The following is a 19,648-nucleotide window of genomic DNA, read 5'->3' as shown; positions in this document are numbered from 1 at the left end:
CGGCCGGGTCTGCCTTGCCCGTTGGCGCTTCGTGCTTGGCGAACGGGGGCCCCCCGCTGTGTGCCTTTACTGTTACGGAATTTTGCGCGCGCGAGAGGGAGGGTCGTTTGTGTGAAGGCTGTCGCAAACGCAGGCGATGATGTCCACAGCTGGTGGAACGGCCCGGGGGGTGATCCAACAGTGGTCGTCTCACAATTTGCGTCTGATTGGCTTGGTTCCTTGCGAAATAGAGATGACTTACCCGAAATGTATGGGTTGAAGGGGAGCTAGCAACCAACAGCATATACCTAGATGGTTACATTTCATGCAGATGCGAAGTGGAAGTGGGCCGGCGAGAATGCCCTACAAACCCCCCCCCCCCCCCTTTTCCCTCTCTTCCTCCCACCTGAGCGCCCCCAGCCTTCATGTTGCAGAAAAGGATCATGGTACTGCCCTTCGGACTCCGAGTGCCCCCGTGACGGTCTTGATCGGAGGATCTCCTATATGTAGTGAGAAGCCCGCCTGTTTGAGCGTGCTGGTCGTTTGAACTCTCCAGAAACTGCCAACTAACACACAACCATATTCTGATTTCACGGACTGACACCGTTTCCCCCATGTCCTCTCCCAAGTGGCAAATACTGTTTGCCCTCCAGGAGGCTCATGAGTGCGCTCGAAGCCGGAGCGATGACTGGCGGTTCAACCTCGATTTGATAGCAGATGAGGACTTTTTCCACTGCATGGGTTTGGCCAAGTCGACAAAGTTAAGATGCAGCAGGAAGATGAAAAGCATGCTTCACCTTGATGCCCGGCTACTACGGGGTGAGCTTGGCTCCAAGAACTTTTGACTGGACGTCAGATTTCGTCAAGATTCAAGACTTTCTGACGAAATCCCACTGCGGTTACCACCTAGCTCAAGCAACCCAAAGGTTCGACCTGTGGAAGTTACATCCCGTTCGCGCCGCTTCGTTCCGTGGCGATTCCAGCGCACAACACTGCGAGTCCGCCTCCGGGGTGGAGGATCCCGGGGCGAAGATTTCGTATGCAGGGAGCGATGATGATGCTACCCTCGTGAGAAAGCCCCAAGAGACGGAGCTTGAAGACAGCTCCCCCGGCAGTCCAAGCGTCCGCGCCCAGGCAAGGAGGCGGTCTGCACACCTCGCAGCGAAGCAGCAGAAGAAAGAGCAGCCACCCCCCGCGGCGGCCACCATGAACCACGACTTGGTGGCATCTGACACGAGTGGCATGTCCAAGTCGGCGTTGGAAGGCGACATCGTGCTTGAGACGGAAGACGAGGACGAAGACGACGACGAGTCCTCATTTGTGGACCCAAGGATCCGCGACCTGGACGTTCCTGCCTCTTCTTTCGACGAGATTGGCGAAATCTCCAAGCTCTCGCCTCGCCGCCTCGCCAAAAATCGCGATCGGTCACAAACGCTCCGCGAGCTCTACAAGGCACTCACCAAGAAACAGGCCCAGCTGGGTATTGTCTACGTCCTTGCTCATAGGAACCTATCTGGCCTGTTCAAAGTCGGGTTCTCTGCAACGTCGGCTGCGGCTAGGCTGAAGCAGAGCAAGAACTGCTACAAGAAGGACATGGATATTATTTATGAGTCGGGCCAGCGCTTCTTTGGCGCATTCAAAGCCGAGAAGCTTGCCAAGACGATGCTACGGGACCAAAACGTTCACGTCAGAAAGTGCAGTCAGTGCGCCGCCGGGCATGTCGAGTACTTCCAGGGGACTCGGGAGCAGATTCTTTCTGTCGTCCACGCAATGGAGATGGTCTTGCAGACGGGCGCTTATGTCCTCGACGAAGAGGTGGGTTGGATCCTCAGCGACTTTTGGCACCAGTCCCTCGACACGTTTTCGGATACTGCCTTTCTCCAGAAAATGGTATCCACGGCCCGCTCGCTCCGTGGATCACGCGACCATGCTGCGGCGAGGGAGGTGAATCGCATTTCTGAAGCCTTGGAAGCGACGGTTCAGGCCACATACAAAGCCACGGGAGACTCTGTCCATGTGACCGCGACCAAATTACCCACGAGGGCGATTTCATCACGAACAGTGCATGCCGATTCGCGAAAGATGCTTCATACGCCACAGACACCAAAGGTCTCGAGGATTTGGGGGAGACCGGAGACACCAGAGACGCCTGACACGCCGCAGACACCCAAGACGCCGCACATGCAGCAAACGCCAATGTCGCCCATAACTCCCATGACGCCCATGACGCCCATGACGCCTGTCACGCCGCCATCCTTCAGGTTGCCTCAGGTTCTCCCAAGGAAAAGCGCAGACAAGCGCACAAAAACTGCCGTGGCGGAGGCTGTAAAGAATTTGGTCCTGAGTGCACTCCCAGAGGCTGTCAAGAATGGACACGCTGTTGACAGCGACCCTGGGCAGATGGTCGTCAACGTTGTGTTACAAGCTGAGAAGATGATCTTTGGCGACGTCATCCATAATGCTGTGAAGGATAATAGTGAGCTTAAGGTAGTTTTGAATCGCTGAGATACAAACTAAGGTGCCGCACCCAAGAGGCAACCTGGAGATCCATCGATTTCCTGTTTGAATCGAGCCAGTAGTCTTATTTCATCATCACTACGGCATTTGATTCTCGTCGTATGCTCTGTTGACATTGCGCACGGCTCGATGTGACAAATCACTCTTGTGCCGCGATGGTTCCAAAAGTCGGCATATGGAGAACAAGGTTCAAGCGACGCAGTGGTACCTGGTGACTGGGTAATGGGCATGTTCGCATCGGCCGCCTCCGCCAGCGACGACGGAGATGCAAATATCCACGCTTCTGTGGCGCCAAAGATGCCATACGACATGCACTGATAAGGTCGGCCGCCGAAGTTGCTCCCCGTCTGCGGGCGCAACTCGGCCGAGGCCGGTGGAGGTGCGGAGCAGGAGATAAGATGCCGGCGTCCCCGACCAATCGGCGTCGACCGGCGGTGGTGCAGTATAAGGAACAGCGGCTGCACGCAAGATGACTGTTCCCATCTATAAATCCATCACGTCGCACATGCGTCTTCGAGTAGCTGAACATCTCACACTTTTCTTACCAGAACAACATCAGCCTGCAACAACACCCACATAACACTGTTCACACTGCTATCTCCCTCTCGCATCATGCCTTCTGCCATGCCATCTCCAACCGTCAGTCCTCTCTCCTCCCAAGGTGATGGCTCGTCACTGGGCGCCATCATCGCCGACATGGACATTGAGAACCTCTCCGGTAAGACTTGACTCTATGGGAGCCTTTATTTTGTGACTTGATGTGCTACTTGTATTTGGGAGAATACCCGTGAAATCGGTAACCTCCTTTGGTAAGTCCCCTCAGCTCAGACCATCAGCATGAGCACCTCGCTGACCCTTGCTTTTAGATGCCGATTTCAACGTGATCCAAGATGCCTTCTATCACCACCAAGTGGTTGTCTTTAAAAAGCAAGGCCACCTGTCCCCGAAAGCCCAGTACGAGGTCACCCAGCGCTTCGACCCCGCCGCTGCTGGTGCCTACGGACACGGCAAGACTTTGGACGCCAAGCGCTCCATCCTACACCCCGACCTCAAGACCATCCCCCACCAACCTCAGGTTCAGGTCATCGGCAACGGCTTTGTAGAGAGCTACGAGGGCCTAGAGAACATCACCCTGCGCCATCCCCACCACCGTACCTTTCATGCCACCCGTATCCCTGATGAGGATGACCTTGACTTTACGCGCTACTACCGCTGGCACATTGACGCCGCACTCTACGGCCTCGCACCTCCAGTAGCCACCTCTCTCCTTGCAGTCCGCGTCCCCGGCGGTCGCTCTCAGACCCTCCGCTACGACGACGGCACCGGCGACGAGAAGACCGTCCCCCTCGGCACCACGGCCTTTGTATCCGGCGCCGCCATGTACGAAGCCCTGTCGCCCGAGGACCAGGCCTTCTGCCGCGGCACCAAGGTCGAATACGCACCTCACCCCTACGTCTGGATGAGCGGCGCCCGCTCCCGCCCCGACGGCCTCGGCCTCGTCTCCGAGGGCCGCGAGCTGCCGCTGTCCGACCTCCCGCCCGTCGACGACGACGAGATCCAGATCCTGCCCATGCTCTGGCGTAATCCCGTCACCGGCGCCCTGTCGCTGCAGGTCCACCCCTCCGCTGTGCGCAAGCTGCACCTCGCCGACGGGACCGTGCTCGACGACCTCGCTAAAGTCAGGGAGATTGTGCACAGGCTGCAGCGGCCCGGCGTTGCGCCCGAAAAGGTGTACGCGCATGACTGGGAGGAGGGCGATTTTGTCATCTTCCACAACCGGGGCGTGCTGCATTCTGTGGTGGGTGCCTTTGCCGAGCATGAGGTCCGGCTGTTTCGGCAGTGTAACATTGCGGGAGTGCGCTGCCAGTCGGGCCGGAGGGGGTTTAGTTCAGATCTGCCTGGGCTTGCGAGTTTGTTGTTTGTCGTTTGTTTTCATTTTCTTCTTAGATGTTCATCTTGTTTATAAAGAGATTTATAAAGACATTGCTCTTCAACATTGTGTTCTTGACGTGGGCCCGATGCTGTAGTAAGAGATTGATGACGGACCTAATAGCGTTCTCTAGAAAGTTCTCGTTCGAGGATGTTGTCTCTAGGTGCTGTGACTTTGCACAAAACTTTCGTCCCCGGGAACAATTGAGTCTTTTGTACAGTGCAAGTCAGTTAGCTATTGAGGTAATGAATGCGATAGGCACGTTTTGTCCCGTTCTCAATGCTATGGCTCAGACCTAAAAGAGGGCTTGATTTCTCTTCGATGCTCTGGCTTGAGAGAAGGGTAGCAGTCGCGCAAATTCTTCATCGAGTCAAAAGATTGCACTTACACCTCTAGTCCATGCCTGAACTCGGAAAGATATCTCGACCAGCCGCAGACCAGTCTGTCAGCTTGAACAAGACTCACGAAAAGACAAAGGCTTTTGATCGTGCGAAGCGTTGTGCTTTGTTCCGGATGTTGCAGATGAACACGCAAAGCTGTCCTTGAGCATCTTGGCAAAGATGAACATGGTTTTGTGACAAAAGAAAAGGTCTGTGAACTGGGGACGATACGCTTTCTGCGACTGTCATCATCGACGACAGAGCAGCAGATCTCGATCTCAGAGTCCATAAAATTCTACTCAGAATCATTCATGATACACGGTGTGACCCTTGAAGTTGATCAAAAAATCATTACTGGAATGATGCTGGACTTTATGAATGGTTCTCCAAGTAACATCCTCCGTATCCTATGGCGAGATCTGAAGCCATGCGCTGCAAGAGACTCATACACACTGCTTGTCTAGCACAACTTTCTTGACTGGTTTCATGTTCCCATCCATCGCACCAGTCCGTCTTTGCTTTGATGGCTGGTATCAATAAATTGACTCGAAATCAATTCATTTCATTTTGAAAAATGATTCGAAGTATCAAGCACTTTGATTTGACCCTTGCAGGTTGTCTTCATTTGCATGCGCAATACTTATACATGTGGGTTTCCGGTTCCAGATGTCCACCCTTCGAATCTGCATCAAATGCTACTTACTTCATACCCATCATATCATCATCTAGAGATATCTTTCACGCACTGAAAATATGGCCATCTCATACGTCTGCAACCGTTGTGGCAACGCCATCCACACATACAGGTTCATCAACATCTTTGATGAGAAGGCGACCACCAACCCCGAAGAACCCGTCTACTTTACCGAGCTGTTCGAACGCGGGCGGTGCACGGATCATCTCATCTGCAACAATTGCAGAGAGGCATTTGAGACCCTCTATCGGGAACTTGAACTGGCGATTCCGAACATAGAAACCATCATGGGCCATGATGTGCGGCTGCTGGATCAGCTGCGGAATGGCGTGACGTGGGTCAATCCTCAGTGTTATCAGGAGAACATGAGAGAGCCCGCGTATCTCACCATGCATGGCGAAGACGTGCACGATGAGCCGTATTATCCACCCCTGGAGGAGGCTCTGGAGGCCGAAGACGAGGACGGCGAGGAGCATTATCACGATACACAGGGCGAGAATGAAGGCGAGGATGCCGAGGAAGAAAAGAACCGGTGAGAGCTTATGAAAACTAGGCTCGGGGGTTCAACAAGTGTTGATGCGCTGCTGGATAAGCCGCCATGCTTTAGTAGTCCGGCCTCATAAGCGAATCCGGTGGCAATGATCACGATGTAACCCCCATAAACTATTCCTATGCAAAGTGCATGATGTGATAGACCGTTGAGTGCTATCTGGGCCCTCAGAGCTGCTGGCTCAGTGCAGAGTACTACAAGGCATAATCGCTTTCCGTAGTTTGCAGAATGTACTCTATAATTCGTCTATTTCTATGATTCATGTTCTACGCATGCAGAGGCCCCTTCTCCGCGAGCCCCTTGACGGCGCCGGCATTCGCCTCGTCCGCCCGCTGGATGCACTCCTCCAACACCTTCCAGAACTTGGGCACGTCAATGCCCCTCGGGATGGCAACGCCAGCGCTCCCCGCCTCGAGCTTCTGGCAGATGGTCCTGCCCGTCTGCGTCTTGCCCTCGACAGCATCGGCGTAGCTGCCCTCGGTCTCGACCTTGACGGCGAACCGCTCGCGGTACTTGACGCTGCCGCTGCTGGCGGCGGCGGCGTCAAAGTCGCGGAAGGCGATCTCGTGGGGCGTGCCGATGAGGGCGACGGCGACGGCGAGGGGGTCGTGCAGCGGGGGCCCGTCGGTGATGCCGAAGACGTCGGCGTACGTCTTGGCGAAGAACATGAGGAGCTCGACGAGCATCTGGCGCAGGGTCGTCTTGCCGGCGCCCGTCTTGGGGCCGCCCGCGCCGTAGAGCAGGAGGTCGCGGACCTGCTCGGTGGCGAGGACCTGGTGGGTGAGGTCGAGGGGGATGAACGTCAGCTTTTGGCTGATGACGGGGTCGTCGCAGAGGAAGGCGGCGGCCTCGGGATCGGCGATGATGTTGAACTCGGCCCAGGGGGTGTAGTTGCCGATGCGCTCTTCGTCACCGACCTTGCCGAGGGGAATGTCGGTGAAGCCGTCGCCAAAGGCGCCGCCCATGACGCTGACGGCCTTGACGTGGGCCTTGAGGTTGGGGTGGGCCTGGAAGAGGGCGGCGACGTTGGTGAAGGCACCCGTCGCGATGACGTGGACCGTGTTCGGGGCCTCGGCGAGGATGGCCTCGGCCATGGCATCGACGGCGGGCCGCGTCGTGTTGGGCTTGACGAGGGGCTGAGGCAGGAGTTCGGTGCCGTCGAGGCCGGACTCGCCGTGGATGTCTGTGGGGTGGTGCATCGGCGGCCGCGTCAGGGCGTGGGAGGCGCCGGCGTAGACGGGGATCTCATTGTGCTTGCTAATCGAGGTGAGGATGGAGGCGGCGTTCATGGTGGTTTTGCTGATCAAGTCTGTTAGCTGGTGGGCTCTTGAAGGGCCTCTTATCTCATCGATGAGAGCACCTCGGTGAACAGGTTGCCATACTCGAGCGCGGCATTTCCAAAGACGGTAGAGATACCCATGAGCCTGAAAGCAGGGTGGTAGGCGGCCAGAAGAATGGCGAATGTGTCCTGGGTCACGTCAGGCAATGAACAGAGAACCAGACGGCGACGTAGCCCCTGAACGAGCCTCACTTACATCGTGGCCTGGATCGCAATCCAGCCAGAGGGGGATCTTCGGTGAGAGGGGGATCGACATGTTGATAAAAGGCTGATAAGAGTAGGGGAGGTTGAGGTATCACAGGACGGTGCTAATGTGTGGACAGGATGTTTCCGGTAGATGTATCAGCTGGCTGAAATGACAGCGATGAGGATGAAAATATAGATGCAGGGTCAGCGTTGGTGTGATGGTGAGGATGGTGAGGATGCGGGGGAAGAGTTGGAGTCGCTCGGTGACCTTTCTTTCGGTGGACACCAGGGCAGCTAAATGAAGGGGGTGGACCTCGAACGCGGGGAATCAATGGGGAGAGCCTCGTTCCTGGGATCAAGCCCTCAACCTCCACTCTACATGACAATTGGAAATGGAACAGTCGCCAGTGATTTGTTGTCGTAGCGAATGAGCCTCTTGAGCCTCTTGAGCCGAGCCGGCAACTGCGGTGTCCCGCGACGACGTCGAGGGGGGTCCAAGCCGGCCAAGGACGACGGCGCGGTCGGAGGTCGCCGCATTGCTGGTGCGTGAACCATGGACACACAGACGATAGCCTACGGAGCCCGTTCCTGAGCGATACCCAGAAAGGCAGGCCGAGGCTATGTTTCTTGTTCGTCGCCAGATGACTCAGCCACGACGCCTTTCATGGTGGATCACGATGCCGATGAACGACGAGATCGTGGCTTTTACTTGACTTGGAGTCGTGGATTTTTTTTTATTTTTTTTTTTGATTGTGCGGCACCGTCTTCTTCAGGCACCAGATTCCGATGTCATTATTTTAGACAATATCGCTCTTCAATTGTCCCAGAAATCTCAAGCCCCCGCCGCCTTGCGTTGCTCCATCACCCGCAGCACGTCTGCTGCATTATTGGCGTCGCCCTTTCGCTTCTTCGGGCCCCTCTTGCGCTTTCCTTTGCCGCCCTTGTCCTCACCTTCATCGTCATCATGGCCCCATTCGGAGAGCTTGACCTTGGTGTCGTCAAAGTCCTCTTCATCCTCGAACCTGCTGGTGCCGAAGCCCATGTCAATGTCAGCATCGTCGCGGTTCGACGACTCGAGCATCTTCTTGTGTTTCTCGGCCCGCCGACGTGCCTCCTCGTCTGCCATGTCGTCGTCTTCGTCGTCTCCCTTTCGGTCCTTGGCGGCAGCGCCCAGTTGCGCCGCTCTTTTGAAGGCCGCTTGGATGTCCGGGTCCGACATGGACGGTGCCTTGCGCGTCTGCGCTGAGAGCAGCTCCGTCTTGGAGCCTTTGAAGTAGTCTTTCGCCTCAGCCTGTTTCGGTCTCGGTGGTGGTGGCATGGCCTGTTTGGCGGCTGCTTTTTCATCCGCTGCTTGCGCCTCTTCCTCGCTTGCCGTCTTGTCTTTGTGTTCGTGATCCTCATCCTCATCCGAGTCAGAATCCATCCCCGCCAACGGGTCGTAATCATCCCCAGCGTCGGCAAAAATATCGTCGTCCTCCTCTTCCGCCGGTTCTGCTTGCTTCTGGTATATCTCTGGTACCTCCATCCCCAGAGGCTTGGCGTCCTTGTCGGGCCTCATGAGCTCGCGTTGCCGTTCGTCTTCCTCGAAATCGCGCTGCACCTTGCGCACCTTCCGCTTCTCGTGGCCGTCCTCGTCGACAATGATCATGACCTCGCGGCCCTTGTTGTCCCTCTCGATCCGCGTGCCGGCCTTTTGCCTGGCGCCAATCTTCTTGAACCTGTCGCCGAGGCTCGCCTCCTTGGCCGCCTGCGCCGCCGCAAGTCGCGCCGCCTTCATCTCGGCCACAATCTGATCGCGCGTGCGCTTCTTGCCGGGAATGAGCGCCACCTGGCCCTTCTTCTTCTCCGCCTTGTCCGCGTTGGGAACGGCCTGCACCTCCTTGACCTCGATGCGATCGAACTCATCCTCCGTGTCCTCCGTGGGCAGCGCATCCTCCTCCGCCGGCGGAGCCTCCCGGTCGTCGCCGTAGACATCCTCGCCCTGCCGGATCCTCGCCAGCAGCTTGCGGTCCAGCCCCTTCACCAGGTGCGTGCTCGACAGGTCGCCGCCGGCAATCTGATCCCGTTGCTTCTCGAACGTCTCCTGGTCAATCTCCTCCTTTTTGAGCAGCTCCTCGAGCGCCTTGATCCGCGCCGCGCGCTCGTCCTCTTCCTCAGCCTCTCTCTCCTTCGACCGGTCGACGTAGCCCTCGGCCAGGCGGGAGCCCTTGGGCGCCGACGTTCGGAACTTCTTCTGCGCCTGGTCGGGATTGTTGCGCGCGGCGAGCTGGCGGGCGAACTCGTTGCGACTGCTGTAGCCGCCGCCTACGGAGCGTCTGCACAGAGACATGGTTAGCATTGGAGGTAAAACAACGGTAAGAAGCAGCGCCGGGGAACGGGTGACGTACGGCGTCATGGGGATGCTGGAGCGCTGCCGCGATCCGAGGGCGCTTGGTGTTGCGCCGGCGGGGCTTGCCGTGCTCGCGGACGAGCCATTGCTGGGACTGCCGGACTGGGAGGAGCTGGCGCCCACGAGCCTTCGAAATTGGTCGTTGTTCATGGTTGCATTTTGTGACTGGGCTGGTAGAGAGTAGACTGCGTCTTTCCACTCGAGCGATGGGCAAGAAGGAAACGACCTTCGGAATGGCTACTGCGGACTAGACACGCCAGTGTGCGGGTTTCGTCTGGTCCGTCTATTACGTTCAGTTCGTCACGTGAGAACGTGTAGTCATGGCGTCTGGCTCCACTCTACGCGTGCCTGCCTTCACTCGGTCGCTCACCCCACCACACTTCCCAAGACGGCGCTGATGAGACCTCCCATAGATTGTGAAGCCATCGTTTCTAGGCAGCAGCTTCACATTACATTCATCGCGCTTTTTGGGGTACACATCAAGATGCGAAAACCTGGTTGCACATGACTACGGCGGAGCTCAGATTTTGACTACTGAGCGCGTCGCGATACCCTTTGGCTTGCTCCTCCCAGCTGCGGGCATACCAGGCCCGGCTGGGCCGCCAGCATCAACATGGGTTCACGCCTCGAGAAGAACTCCTCGCAAGTGAGAAAACGAATCGAGGGACACAGCTTCGAAGACGAGGAGGGCGAAGAATATGAGCCCAGCAAATTCGGGGGCTTCCGCGACTACTTCCGCAGAAAGAAGATCAAGCTTCAGAACCTCGATGCGAACCTGCGCGCGGCCTCATCGGATAAGCCGCAGCTCTTCAAGGGGATCGTCGCCCACGTGTCAGGTTACACGCAGCCCTCCTTGAGCGTGTGAGTGATTCCCTCCGACCAACAGCACGAGGCCGGGGACTGACCGTTGGCAAGACTTCACCGTGAGCTCGTTCAGCATGGCGCCGGCTTCCTCCAGTACCTCGACGGGAAGACCATGGCGACGCACATTGTCGCCTCTACGCTTCCGCCTAAAAAGGCCGTCGAGTTCAGCCGCTACAGGATTGTGAAGCCGGCGTGGGTCATGGACTCGATCAAAGCCGGCAAGCTCCTTCCCTGGACCGACTATCGGGTGTTGGATGATGGACCAAAGCAGAAGATTATGAATTTTAGCGGCGGCAGCTTCCTCAGCCAGGCGACGCCTAGGAATCAGACTGGGTACAAGGAGCAGTCTCGCGACAGCTTTTACGCGAATGAATTTGCCAACTCTGCGAGCAAGACGCAGACGCCTCTGAAGACACAGCACGCCGGCGTGCATCAAGAGACGCCCTCCAGAGCGCCGCTGCAGAGGCCACAAAGCTCGGCCGCACCGAGCCATCCCAGCTCGTCCGGCCAGTACAGCGATGGATTTGATGACTCGATCTTCGATCAGATGGAAATCGAAATGCCAGATTCTCTGGCCAACACGCAGAAGACCACACCGACAGTGAAACCGCTCGCCATACAATCGCCGGCACCACTTGCTGTGATTCGAGAAGAGGCAGCGAGGCCCATGCCTATGGAATTCGAACTAGATCCACCTGAGAAGAAGACGCTGTCCAGCGACCCGGACTACAGAGCAGACGAGCTGGTGGTGCCTCAGGTGTCTGATGGAAATATGCCCGAGAACATGACTTCTGAAGAACACAATGCCTGGCTCCTCTCCGATCCGCGCATGCGAAAATCCTCCACGGCAAATCCGAATTTCTTGCAACAGTACTATTCTGAAAGTCGACTTCATCACCTGTCGACATGGAAAGCGGAGCTCAAATCGAAGATGCAACGTTTGGCCAAGGAGGCCAAGTCGGGCATCAAGGTCGCCAAGCGCAAGCCGGGAACTCGACGGTACATACTTCACGTCGACTTTGACAGTTTTTTCTGTGCTGTGTCGCTAAAGAAGCACCCCGAGCTCGTCGACAAACCCGTGGTCATCGCGCACAGCCCGGGCCACGGCTCTGAGATTGCCAGCTGCAACTACCCGTCGCGAAAGTTTGGCGTCAAGAATGGCATGTGGATGAAAAAGGCCGTGGAGCTGTGTCCTGAGCTCAAGGTCCTGCCGTATGACTTCCCTGCTTACGAAGAAGCGAGCGCTCTGTTCTACGAAGCCATCTTGACGGTTGGGGGCATCGTGCAGAGCGTCAGTGTGGATGAGGCACTGTTAGATGTCAGTGCCGTAGTGTGTGATGGCGTTGGCTCTGATGGCGGGGCTGTCGACGAGGGCAGCATCTGGCGGGAGCAAGAATTTGCGGAGGCTCTCGCTCTCGACCTGCGCAAGAAGATCAAGGCGAAAACGGATTGCGACGTCTCGGTCGGTATCGGTGGAAATATCCTGCAGGCAAAGGTGGCATTGCGACGTGCAAAGCCCGCGGGCCAGTATCACCTCAAGCCCGACGACGTCCTCGACATGATTGGAGAGCTGGAGGTCAGGGGCCTTCCAGGCGTCGCTCACAGCATGAGCGGCAAGCTTGAGGAGGTCGGCATCAAGTTCGTCAAGGACATTCGGTCGTTTTCCAAGGAGAGGCTATCAGGCATTCTGGGACCCAAGACTGGCGAGAAGCTGTGGGAGTACGCCCGGGGCATCGATCGCACAGAAGTCGGCGAGCAGGCGGCCCGCAAGTCCGTCTCGGCAGAGGTCAACTGGGGCATCCGCTTCATCAACCAGGCAGAGGCCGAGGAGTTCATCGTGAATCTATGCAAGGAGTTGGAGCGTCGCTTGCTCAACGAGCAGGTGAAAGGGAAACAGTTGACGCTCAAGGTCATGCGCAGATCGCTCGATGCGCCTCTGGACCCTGTCAAGCATCTCGGACACGGCAAGTGTGACACGTTCAACAAGAGTATTGTTTTCGGGGTGGCGACGCACAACGGCGAGACCATTGGCAAAGAGGCCGTGTCAATACTGCGCTCTCTCAAGCTGAGGCCTGGCGACCTGCGAGGACTTGGTGCGCAGATGACCAAGTTGGAACCGATCAAGACTGGGCTAACGGCTGTGGATGGAAGCCAGAAGCGGCTGGCCTTCCCAACCTTCAGTGCTCCCACGTCGGCCAAAAAGTCGAAGACGGACCCTATTGAAGAGACGGAAAGCCCACAGAAGAAAAAGCTGTCCGTTGGCGGCAAAGGATTCGACGAGGATCCCATCGCCGACGATCCCCTGACGCCGAAAAAGCCGAAACCTGTGCATCCAGCGCTGGCCATCGCGCGTGCCGGCGCGGTCGATGCCAAAGCTACGACACCCCTGAATATTGCCGGCACGCAGTTCATCATGCCAACGCAAGTCGATCCCTTGGTCCTCGCCGAACTGCCCCAGGACATCAGATCCAAACTTCAGTCGAGGCAGCAACCTCTATCCTTTGCCAGAGCAGGTTCTCCGGCAACGAGGCCTCGTAGCGAAAGTCCCGCCGTCTTCGATGCGCCACCGCCCTCTCAAGTCGACCCTGAAGTCTTCCACGCGCTGCCCGACGACATGAAAGCCGAAGTTCTCGCGTCGTACGGCCGCAGACCTACGCCGGTGCCAATGCCGCAGTCGCCCCGCCGCGACAGAATCATTCAGGCCAAAAAGGCCACGACACCCACGAGGCGGGGTCGCGGGGGCGCCCGCAAAACGCGAGAGCGCCTCCACGACGCCGCCGCCAACCGCATGCAGACGAATTTCATGCCGCCCCAGGCAGATGCCGCCGCCGCACAGGAGGACCTACAGGAGCTCGATCCCGATTTCCTGGCGGAGTTACCGGAAGAACTGCGCCGCGAGGTCGTCGAAGACCATCGGCGTAAGCGGCTCGCACGCAGAGGCGGTCTGAACTTGGCGGCACCGGCGCGCAGGCCTCAGCAGGCCGAGGCGTCGGGGGCGTCGTCGTCGAACGGGAAACTGCAGTTCCCGGCGGCGCCGCCCAAGATTGACTTTACGGGCACTGGCGTTACGGCAGTGGCGGACGTCAAAGACATGCTCGAGGCGTGGCATGGGCAGTCGAAGGAGGAGGGGCCGCACAAGGCAGACGTGCAGGTGCTCGCGACATATCTCGGCAGGGTCGTACTCGAGGAGAGAAACATGAACAAGGCCGTGCAGCTGGTGAAGTGGGTGGATTTCCTCATCAGCACGGATCCGGGAAACGGGCCTGGTAAGCGCGGATGGCAGAAGGCCCTGGCTGGGGTCAAGCACGAGGTGCAAGAGGCCGTCAAGCAGAGGGGCTTGGGGCCCGTCAGTTTTTGAAGACGACGGCGTTTTACGATTCATGACAGGATACCATTTTTTTGTTGTTTTGGTTTTGTTGGTGAGGGTTATATGTATTTGTCAGTACGTATTTAGGAGAGGCATCGTGCAGAGCCTCGAGACTATCAACGAGGGCATTCTCCACCCCCAAAAATCAAGGACCGTCCGGGGTATCTACTCGGTCCAACTGTTATTTATGAAACTCCCTCGCATGGCATTTGCCCGTCGTCTATTTTTTTTTTTTTTTTTGCTCTTCTCTTCTGCTGCGGCACGCGAAACGAATGGTAACCAAAGAGGCCCTACAGCAAGGCCGAAACAGCAACAAGCCCACACGCCATGCCCCCCCACCCCGCCGCCCGCCTCGACGCAGCACCGCTGCTCTCGACCACGTACAAGCTCAACCGCATGTCCCCGCCGCAGACCATGCCGGCGTCGCCGTCGCACGGCAGGTCGCAGTCGGCCTCGGGCATGGCCTCGCTGAGCCCCGACAGGCGCTGGGCGCACCAGCACTCGCGCGCGTACTGCAGGCCGGCGTACTTGTAGGCGGCGGCGGTGCCGCGGCGGCAGTAGTCGAGGCACAGCGGCACCGTCATGTTGCCGAAGCCGAGCTGGGAGACGCCGCCGGAGAGGGCGCGCGTGTTGCTCGAGGCGAGCGTCGTCGTCTCGTTGTAGCAGCCCGCGTAGGCGTAGGGGCTGCTGCCCTTGTCGGGGGTGTAGACCGTCGGGGACTGGGCTGCTGCGCGGGCCGCGAGGGTGAGGGCGAGGGCGAGGAGCGGGAGGGGGGCCGTGGGGGGGAGCATGCTTGGTGGCGTGGTGTTTCGGTGCGCGGCTGCTGGTGTCTTGCGCCCGGATGAAGCGGAAAGGAGAGTTTGTGGAAGTTCGTGTCAGGACGCAGGGGAATTGGCGAGAATGTGAACACTCGATCGTGGCATCGCCGAGGGGCAAAGCAAATACAAGAAAGACAGGCAATAGACCGCAAGGCTGGCCAGCTGAAGCCAAGAACAACAAGCCAGAGAAGGTCTCTTCTTCTTTGAGGTGTTGGGGGACGCAGGAGATTGGGGGCCGTCGAGCCGGTCAGCTCCTAGCGGGCGGTTCGCCTCGCATTCGGGCTTTGTCGAGAGTAACGGTTGGTGGGGCTTGCGGCCGCGGACGGGCATTCTTCGCCAGGGGTGGGGGGGCAGCGTGTGCCGTGCGCCGCACGTCTCCTTGATAAGGTTGCTGGATTCGGATGTGTGTGCCGCCCGGTCTGGACCGTGAGGTCGTCCAGGGGTGTTTTCTGGCGTGGATCGGGCTGTTTTGGGCCATCTCGGATGCGACGTTACGATTGTGATTTGTCGCTGGTTCGGCTGGACTCTGTCCCCTGTATGCAGGCATGCATGCCAGTGTATGTTCATGGTAGGCAATCTGGCCAAATAATGATTCTTCGTCTAACTCGCCATCGTACAAAGGCATAGTGTACAATGAAATGGTAGTACAAAAGTGATACATGGCAAGGTAGAGTCTCTCACACCCGCCCTTCGTCCGACCCAGGACCGTCCATGCGGATCAGCCAGTTGAGCATCCTCTCATACGTCCACACCGTCACAGCACTCCCCGGCGCCGCCTTGACGAGACTGACGACGAGACCACGGTACATGCCCCTGACGCCCTCGACCTTGAGGATCGTCCGGAGCGCCCCCAAAGCGCCCTGGTACTCGGGGATGTTCTTGTGGACGTAGCGCGCCCGCGTCGGGCCCTGCACCTGGATGCGCTTGCGCACGAGGTCGAGCGGGAACACGGCCGTCTTGGCCATGACGCTCGCCATGACACCGGCCGTCGCGTCGCCGCCGCCCCACGGCAGCTCGAGCGCGCCGAGGTGCAGGCGGAAGCCCTCGTAGGCGGCAAAGAACATGCCCATGTACGGCACGATCTGGGCGACGCCGGGGCCGAGGCCGCGGAAGAAGCCGCGCGGGCCCTCGTCGCGGTAAATCTCGGCGATGGCGCCCCGCAGCGAGGCGTAGACGCGGTCGTTGCCCTGGGCGGCGAAGCGCGTGCGCAGCAGGTCGAGCGGGTACGTGGCCGTCGTGGCGGCGGCGCCGGCGGCGGCACCGGCGACGAAGGACTCGACGGCGTGCGGCAGGCGCCGGTCGTCCTCTGTGCCGCCGTGGGCGCCGCCGCGCAGCAGCTGCGTCACCGCGCGGTAGGCTGTGAACTGGATGCCGCCGTAGCAGAGGTACATGAGCTCGGCGGGTACGTTGCCTTTCCAGAGGCCCGGCAGCCCCTCGCTGCGGAGGATGTGGCGGAGCGTCGAGAGCGTGCCCTTGTAGATGGGCCCACCCTGGGCGGCGGGGTGGGAGAGGGGGTCGGAGAGGGAGTGGGATTGCAGCTGGAGTCGGATCTTGACGACGTCTAGGGGCGCGATGACGAAGCTGTAGGCGAGACGTCGTTAGAGTAGTCCGAGAAGAGGCAGTCACTGAGGAGGTGAAGCAGGCTCACCGTGAGACGAGGCCGGCTGTCGCACCGGCCATGACGACCTGGAGCTTAGATCCCTCATCCTTGAGGCGTGTTGCGCTGGAGGACATTCATCCGGGTCTCCTATTGTGGCCGCTAGGAGCGCGGCGGAGGGCAGGGAGGGTTGTTGGTTTGGGGCTTTGGACCCAGGCGTGAGTGCCGCACAGCGTGAGTGCCGCACAGCGTGAGCCGGAGATTCGAGCTGTGTGATGATGATAATGCTGGAACGGTCGACGATTTAATGAAGTTGAACACTGGCCTCGTAGAATGGCATGCAATTGCAATGAAGGAGCTGATGGTAATGACTGAGGTGGTGACTGCAGGATGTTGTCGCGTGCCAATGTGTTCCTGCAATGGCAAAATCAGTCACACTTCCCTTCTTTCCTTATCCTCTTATCGCAGGACCCCTGGAATTCGTGACGACATGGCCACGAGATGCGGTAAATGGACGTGGTACATGGCGCCAGGCGCATAGTAGCGGTTATTGTCCCGCTACAGGCCGCTGTTTCTTCCGTCAGCTACGGCGGGCTAGAAGGGCCAGACGCCAGGTTGACCCGCCATGACCATGCCCCTGTGCAGAGGCGTTGTGTTCTTCCGTCCACTGAAGGGAAGGGCTGGAGGAATGTGCCGAACCCAGTTCCGAAGCACCGCGATTCCGGTCGCTACACAGTCTGTTGTTCATGGGTAGTGACATTCTATGATGCGTTGGATAATTCGTTTCAAACAGAGTTCTGCAAGTTCAAGGAGTCTTCAGAAGCAAATGATGCTGGCACAGCGTCAGTGCAGGCAGGCAGTCAAGCTGGTAACCAGGCAAGCAAGCAAATAGCATCGCAATGCATCCGGCGCAGTGCATAGCAGCGCATCGTGAGATTCACAAGCCAAAAACCAAAACCATCGAGAACCTGGCGCCTGGAGTTCGATTCCCGGCTACGCATTCAGGTCCCCAACAGCACCTACTGCACCTAACGCACCTAAGCCCCGCCGCACGAGCCAGGTCCCGCACCCCACTTTGGCCATAACCGCAATTCTTCGCCCGCTCACTGGCTCCTCTCGTCCGAAACCAGGACACCCCGCGGCGCCTCATTGGCTCGAGGCACACCACCTGTGACCGCAGACCTCAGCGAAAGAGGGAAGCAGGGACCCAGCAGACCCATCAGGCGCGGACCAGAGGGAGTTGCCCTCGAGCCTTTTGCGGTGCGACGCCAAACTCGGGCAGGAGCCATGCGAGATGAGACGAGACGACATCTCTTGCTCTCGTTCTCTCTCTCTCTCTCTCTCTCTCTCCTTGCCTTCTCAAGCTTCTCACGTCACTCACCTTTCTTCTCTGCCTTGCATCATCATCACGTACCTAGGTGCTCCATCCTCACAACCAGAGCTTGCTTTCGTGCGCCACGACACCAGACCTGCGACGCCAGACAGACAGACTCTTCCTTTTCCGTTGGTCGACGGCTCACGAAGCATGTGCATGTGACACCCGCCCACCACCGCGCAGTCCTCGACATCATCACTGCCTCCCTCCGTCACTCACTTTTGGATACCCCTCTCTGAACCGTCTCGTCCTGTTTGCCCTCCTCCTCCTCCACAAACACCTCGCATTCGGCATCAAGCGCCTCGCCTCCGCCGTCAAAACACCACCTCCATCATGTCTTCCAGAGTCGAGATGCCAAACATCGGCGCCCTGCTGGCCCCCATCCTGCCCGCTCTCCCTGCCGCCGCCGTCTCAAAACAGCCCGCCATCGGTGTCCTGCCCCTGCTCTCCCCCATTCTGAGGCAAAGAGTCCAGCTTCTTGGCCTCAACAGCACAGAGCCCTGGCTTCGCCTGCTCAGCTACGATGCCGCCAAAACGGCCCGTCTCTCCGAGGTCGTCCAGAGCGGCCGTCTCGAGCCTCACCAGGTGTCCGGTGAGGTCGAGGTCGACTGGGAGTATGATGCCAAGACGAAGTACCGCCGTCTCGATCTCGAAACCCTCAACGCCTTTGTGGTCCTGGAGGAGCTCGAGCTCGCCTTTAAGCTCGTGTACTGCGTTGGCGACCAGGATGGCGGCGGCGATGGGTGGAGGGTCGGAGAGGTCACCGTCGCCGAGAAGCCGAACCCTTTTGCCGAGTTCGCCGGCCACTCGACCATGGCAGAGGCCGACAAGGCCTTCGAGGAGGGCAAGGCGGCACCCGCGGCGGCGTCGGTCACGCCAGGCTTCTCCGGCACGCCCGACATGGACGACGGCAACGACGACTACTGGAACCAGTACAACGAGACGCCCGCCCGGTCACCGGCTCCCCAGCGATCTCCCGCGCCCCTGGCGCCCCAGCCCTCCTCGCACCTCGGCATGTTCCGCACCGACTCGGCGGAGGACAGCTACTACGCCCAGTATGACGATGTGCAGCCAGCCATGGACAACCACGACCCCGACGAGGAGCCGCTCGCCCAGTCGCAGCAGCAGCCCGAGGTATCGCCACCTGCCCGCATGCTCGTCCAGCCCCAGGCCGAGAAGCCTGCGAGCCCCGGCCCCGATCTCGAGGCCGAGCGACGCGCCGCTCAGGTGCTGCATCCGCGCCCGGCGTCGAGCGCCAGCAGCAACGGCAGTCGCACCGTCGAGCGCTTCGAGGAGATGGCCGGCAGGCAGGAGGCCAGCGGCTTCGCTATCAAGCAGCACGTGTCCAAGAGCATCCGCAGCTTGTGGCAGCTGTCGCAGGCCTCGGGTATCGACCGCGAGGATTTCGAGAGGCTCGTGCAGAACGAGCTCGATCTCGCCCACATGACGCAGGATTCATGAGTGGTATTCGTCGAGTCGCAAACCGTGGGAAGGGACAGTCATTCGAAGCATGTGTGCGTGAAACGTTTTTCTTTCGAAAGGCGGGCAGGGAAATTGTCATGAGGATCTAGGCGGCTGCCTTGTAGAAGTAGGATATCCCCCTTGTGCTTTGGCTTACGATTGGCATACGCGCTGCGCTGGTGTTTGGGGATCTCCGGTGCAT

General features: G+C 58.7%; 8 protein-coding genes across 8 annotated transcripts; 4 read left to right on the top strand and 4 right to left on the bottom strand.

The window, feature by feature from the left end:
* Nucleotides 1-780: 780 nt before the first annotated feature.
* D7B24_005997 (uncharacterized protein) lies at nucleotides 781-4,833 on the top strand (the record flags this gene model as incomplete). The annotated part of the gene is made up of 5 exons (XM_028640140.1): nucleotides 781-1,995; nucleotides 2,143-2,177; nucleotides 3,045-3,214; nucleotides 3,363-4,406; nucleotides 4,823-4,833. The coding sequence occupies 5 exons, from the start codon at nucleotides 781-783 to the stop codon at nucleotides 4,831-4,833; spliced, it is 2,475 nt and encodes an 824-aa protein (XP_028499004.1).
* A 726-nt stretch (nucleotides 4,834-5,559) lies between these two features.
* On the top strand, nucleotides 5,560-6,036 carry D7B24_005996 (uncharacterized protein; the record flags this gene model as incomplete). Its single annotated transcript, XM_028640139.1, has 1 exon — nucleotides 5,560-6,036. The coding sequence occupies one exon, from the start codon at nucleotides 5,560-5,562 to the stop codon at nucleotides 6,034-6,036; it is 477 nt and encodes a 158-aa protein (XP_028499003.1).
* A 280-nt stretch (nucleotides 6,037-6,316) lies between these two features.
* Nucleotides 6,317-7,645, bottom strand: URH1 (Uridine nucleosidase 1; the record flags this gene model as incomplete). Its single annotated transcript, XM_028640138.1, has 3 exons — nucleotides 6,317-7,349; nucleotides 7,433-7,518; nucleotides 7,586-7,645. The coding sequence occupies 3 exons, from the start codon at nucleotides 7,643-7,645 to the stop codon at nucleotides 6,317-6,319; spliced, it is 1,179 nt and encodes a 392-aa protein (XP_028499002.1).
* A 762-nt stretch (nucleotides 7,646-8,407) lies between these two features.
* Nucleotides 8,408-10,114, bottom strand: D7B24_005994 (uncharacterized protein; the record flags this gene model as incomplete). The annotated part of the gene is made up of 1 exon (XM_028640137.1): nucleotides 8,408-10,114. The coding sequence occupies one exon, from the start codon at nucleotides 10,112-10,114 to the stop codon at nucleotides 8,408-8,410; it is 1,707 nt and encodes a 568-aa protein (XP_028499001.1).
* Nucleotides 10,115-10,577: 463 nt separating this feature from the next.
* Nucleotides 10,578-14,186, top strand: REV1 (deoxycytidyl transferase; the record flags this gene model as incomplete). Its single annotated transcript, XM_028640136.1, has 2 exons — nucleotides 10,578-10,825; nucleotides 10,880-14,186. The coding sequence occupies 2 exons, from the start codon at nucleotides 10,578-10,580 to the stop codon at nucleotides 14,184-14,186; spliced, it is 3,555 nt and encodes a 1,184-aa protein (XP_028499000.1).
* A 299-nt stretch (nucleotides 14,187-14,485) lies between these two features.
* D7B24_005992 (uncharacterized protein) lies at nucleotides 14,486-14,986 on the bottom strand (the record flags this gene model as incomplete). Its single annotated transcript, XM_028640135.1, has 1 exon — nucleotides 14,486-14,986. One exon carries the CDS (start codon nucleotides 14,984-14,986, stop codon nucleotides 14,486-14,488), a length of 501 nt encoding a protein of 166 aa, XP_028498999.1.
* A 704-nt stretch (nucleotides 14,987-15,690) lies between these two features.
* On the bottom strand, nucleotides 15,691-16,747 carry TPC1 (mitochondrial thiamine pyrophosphate transporter; the record flags this gene model as incomplete). Its single annotated transcript, XM_028640134.1, has 2 exons — nucleotides 15,691-16,594; nucleotides 16,662-16,747. 2 exons carry the CDS (start codon nucleotides 16,745-16,747, stop codon nucleotides 15,691-15,693), a joined length of 990 nt encoding a protein of 329 aa, XP_028498998.1.
* A 1,571-nt stretch (nucleotides 16,748-18,318) lies between these two features.
* D7B24_005990 (uncharacterized protein) lies at nucleotides 18,319-19,446 on the top strand (the record flags this gene model as incomplete). Its single annotated transcript, XM_028640133.1, has 1 exon — nucleotides 18,319-19,446. One exon carries the CDS (start codon nucleotides 18,319-18,321, stop codon nucleotides 19,444-19,446), a length of 1,128 nt encoding a protein of 375 aa, XP_028498997.1.
* Between the last annotated feature and the right edge of the window lie 202 nt (nucleotides 19,447-19,648).

The sequence above is a fragment of the Verticillium nonalfalfae genome (genome assembly GCF_003724135.2).
Source record: "Verticillium nonalfalfae strain VnAa140/NRRL 66861 chromosome Unknown scaffold_4, whole genome shotgun sequence".
NCBI lineage: Eukaryota > Fungi > Ascomycota > Sordariomycetes > Glomerellales > Plectosphaerellaceae > Verticillium > Verticillium nonalfalfae.
The sequence above is the reverse complement of the archived record's forward strand: the minus strand, read 5'-3'. Positions and strand labels throughout refer to the sequence as shown.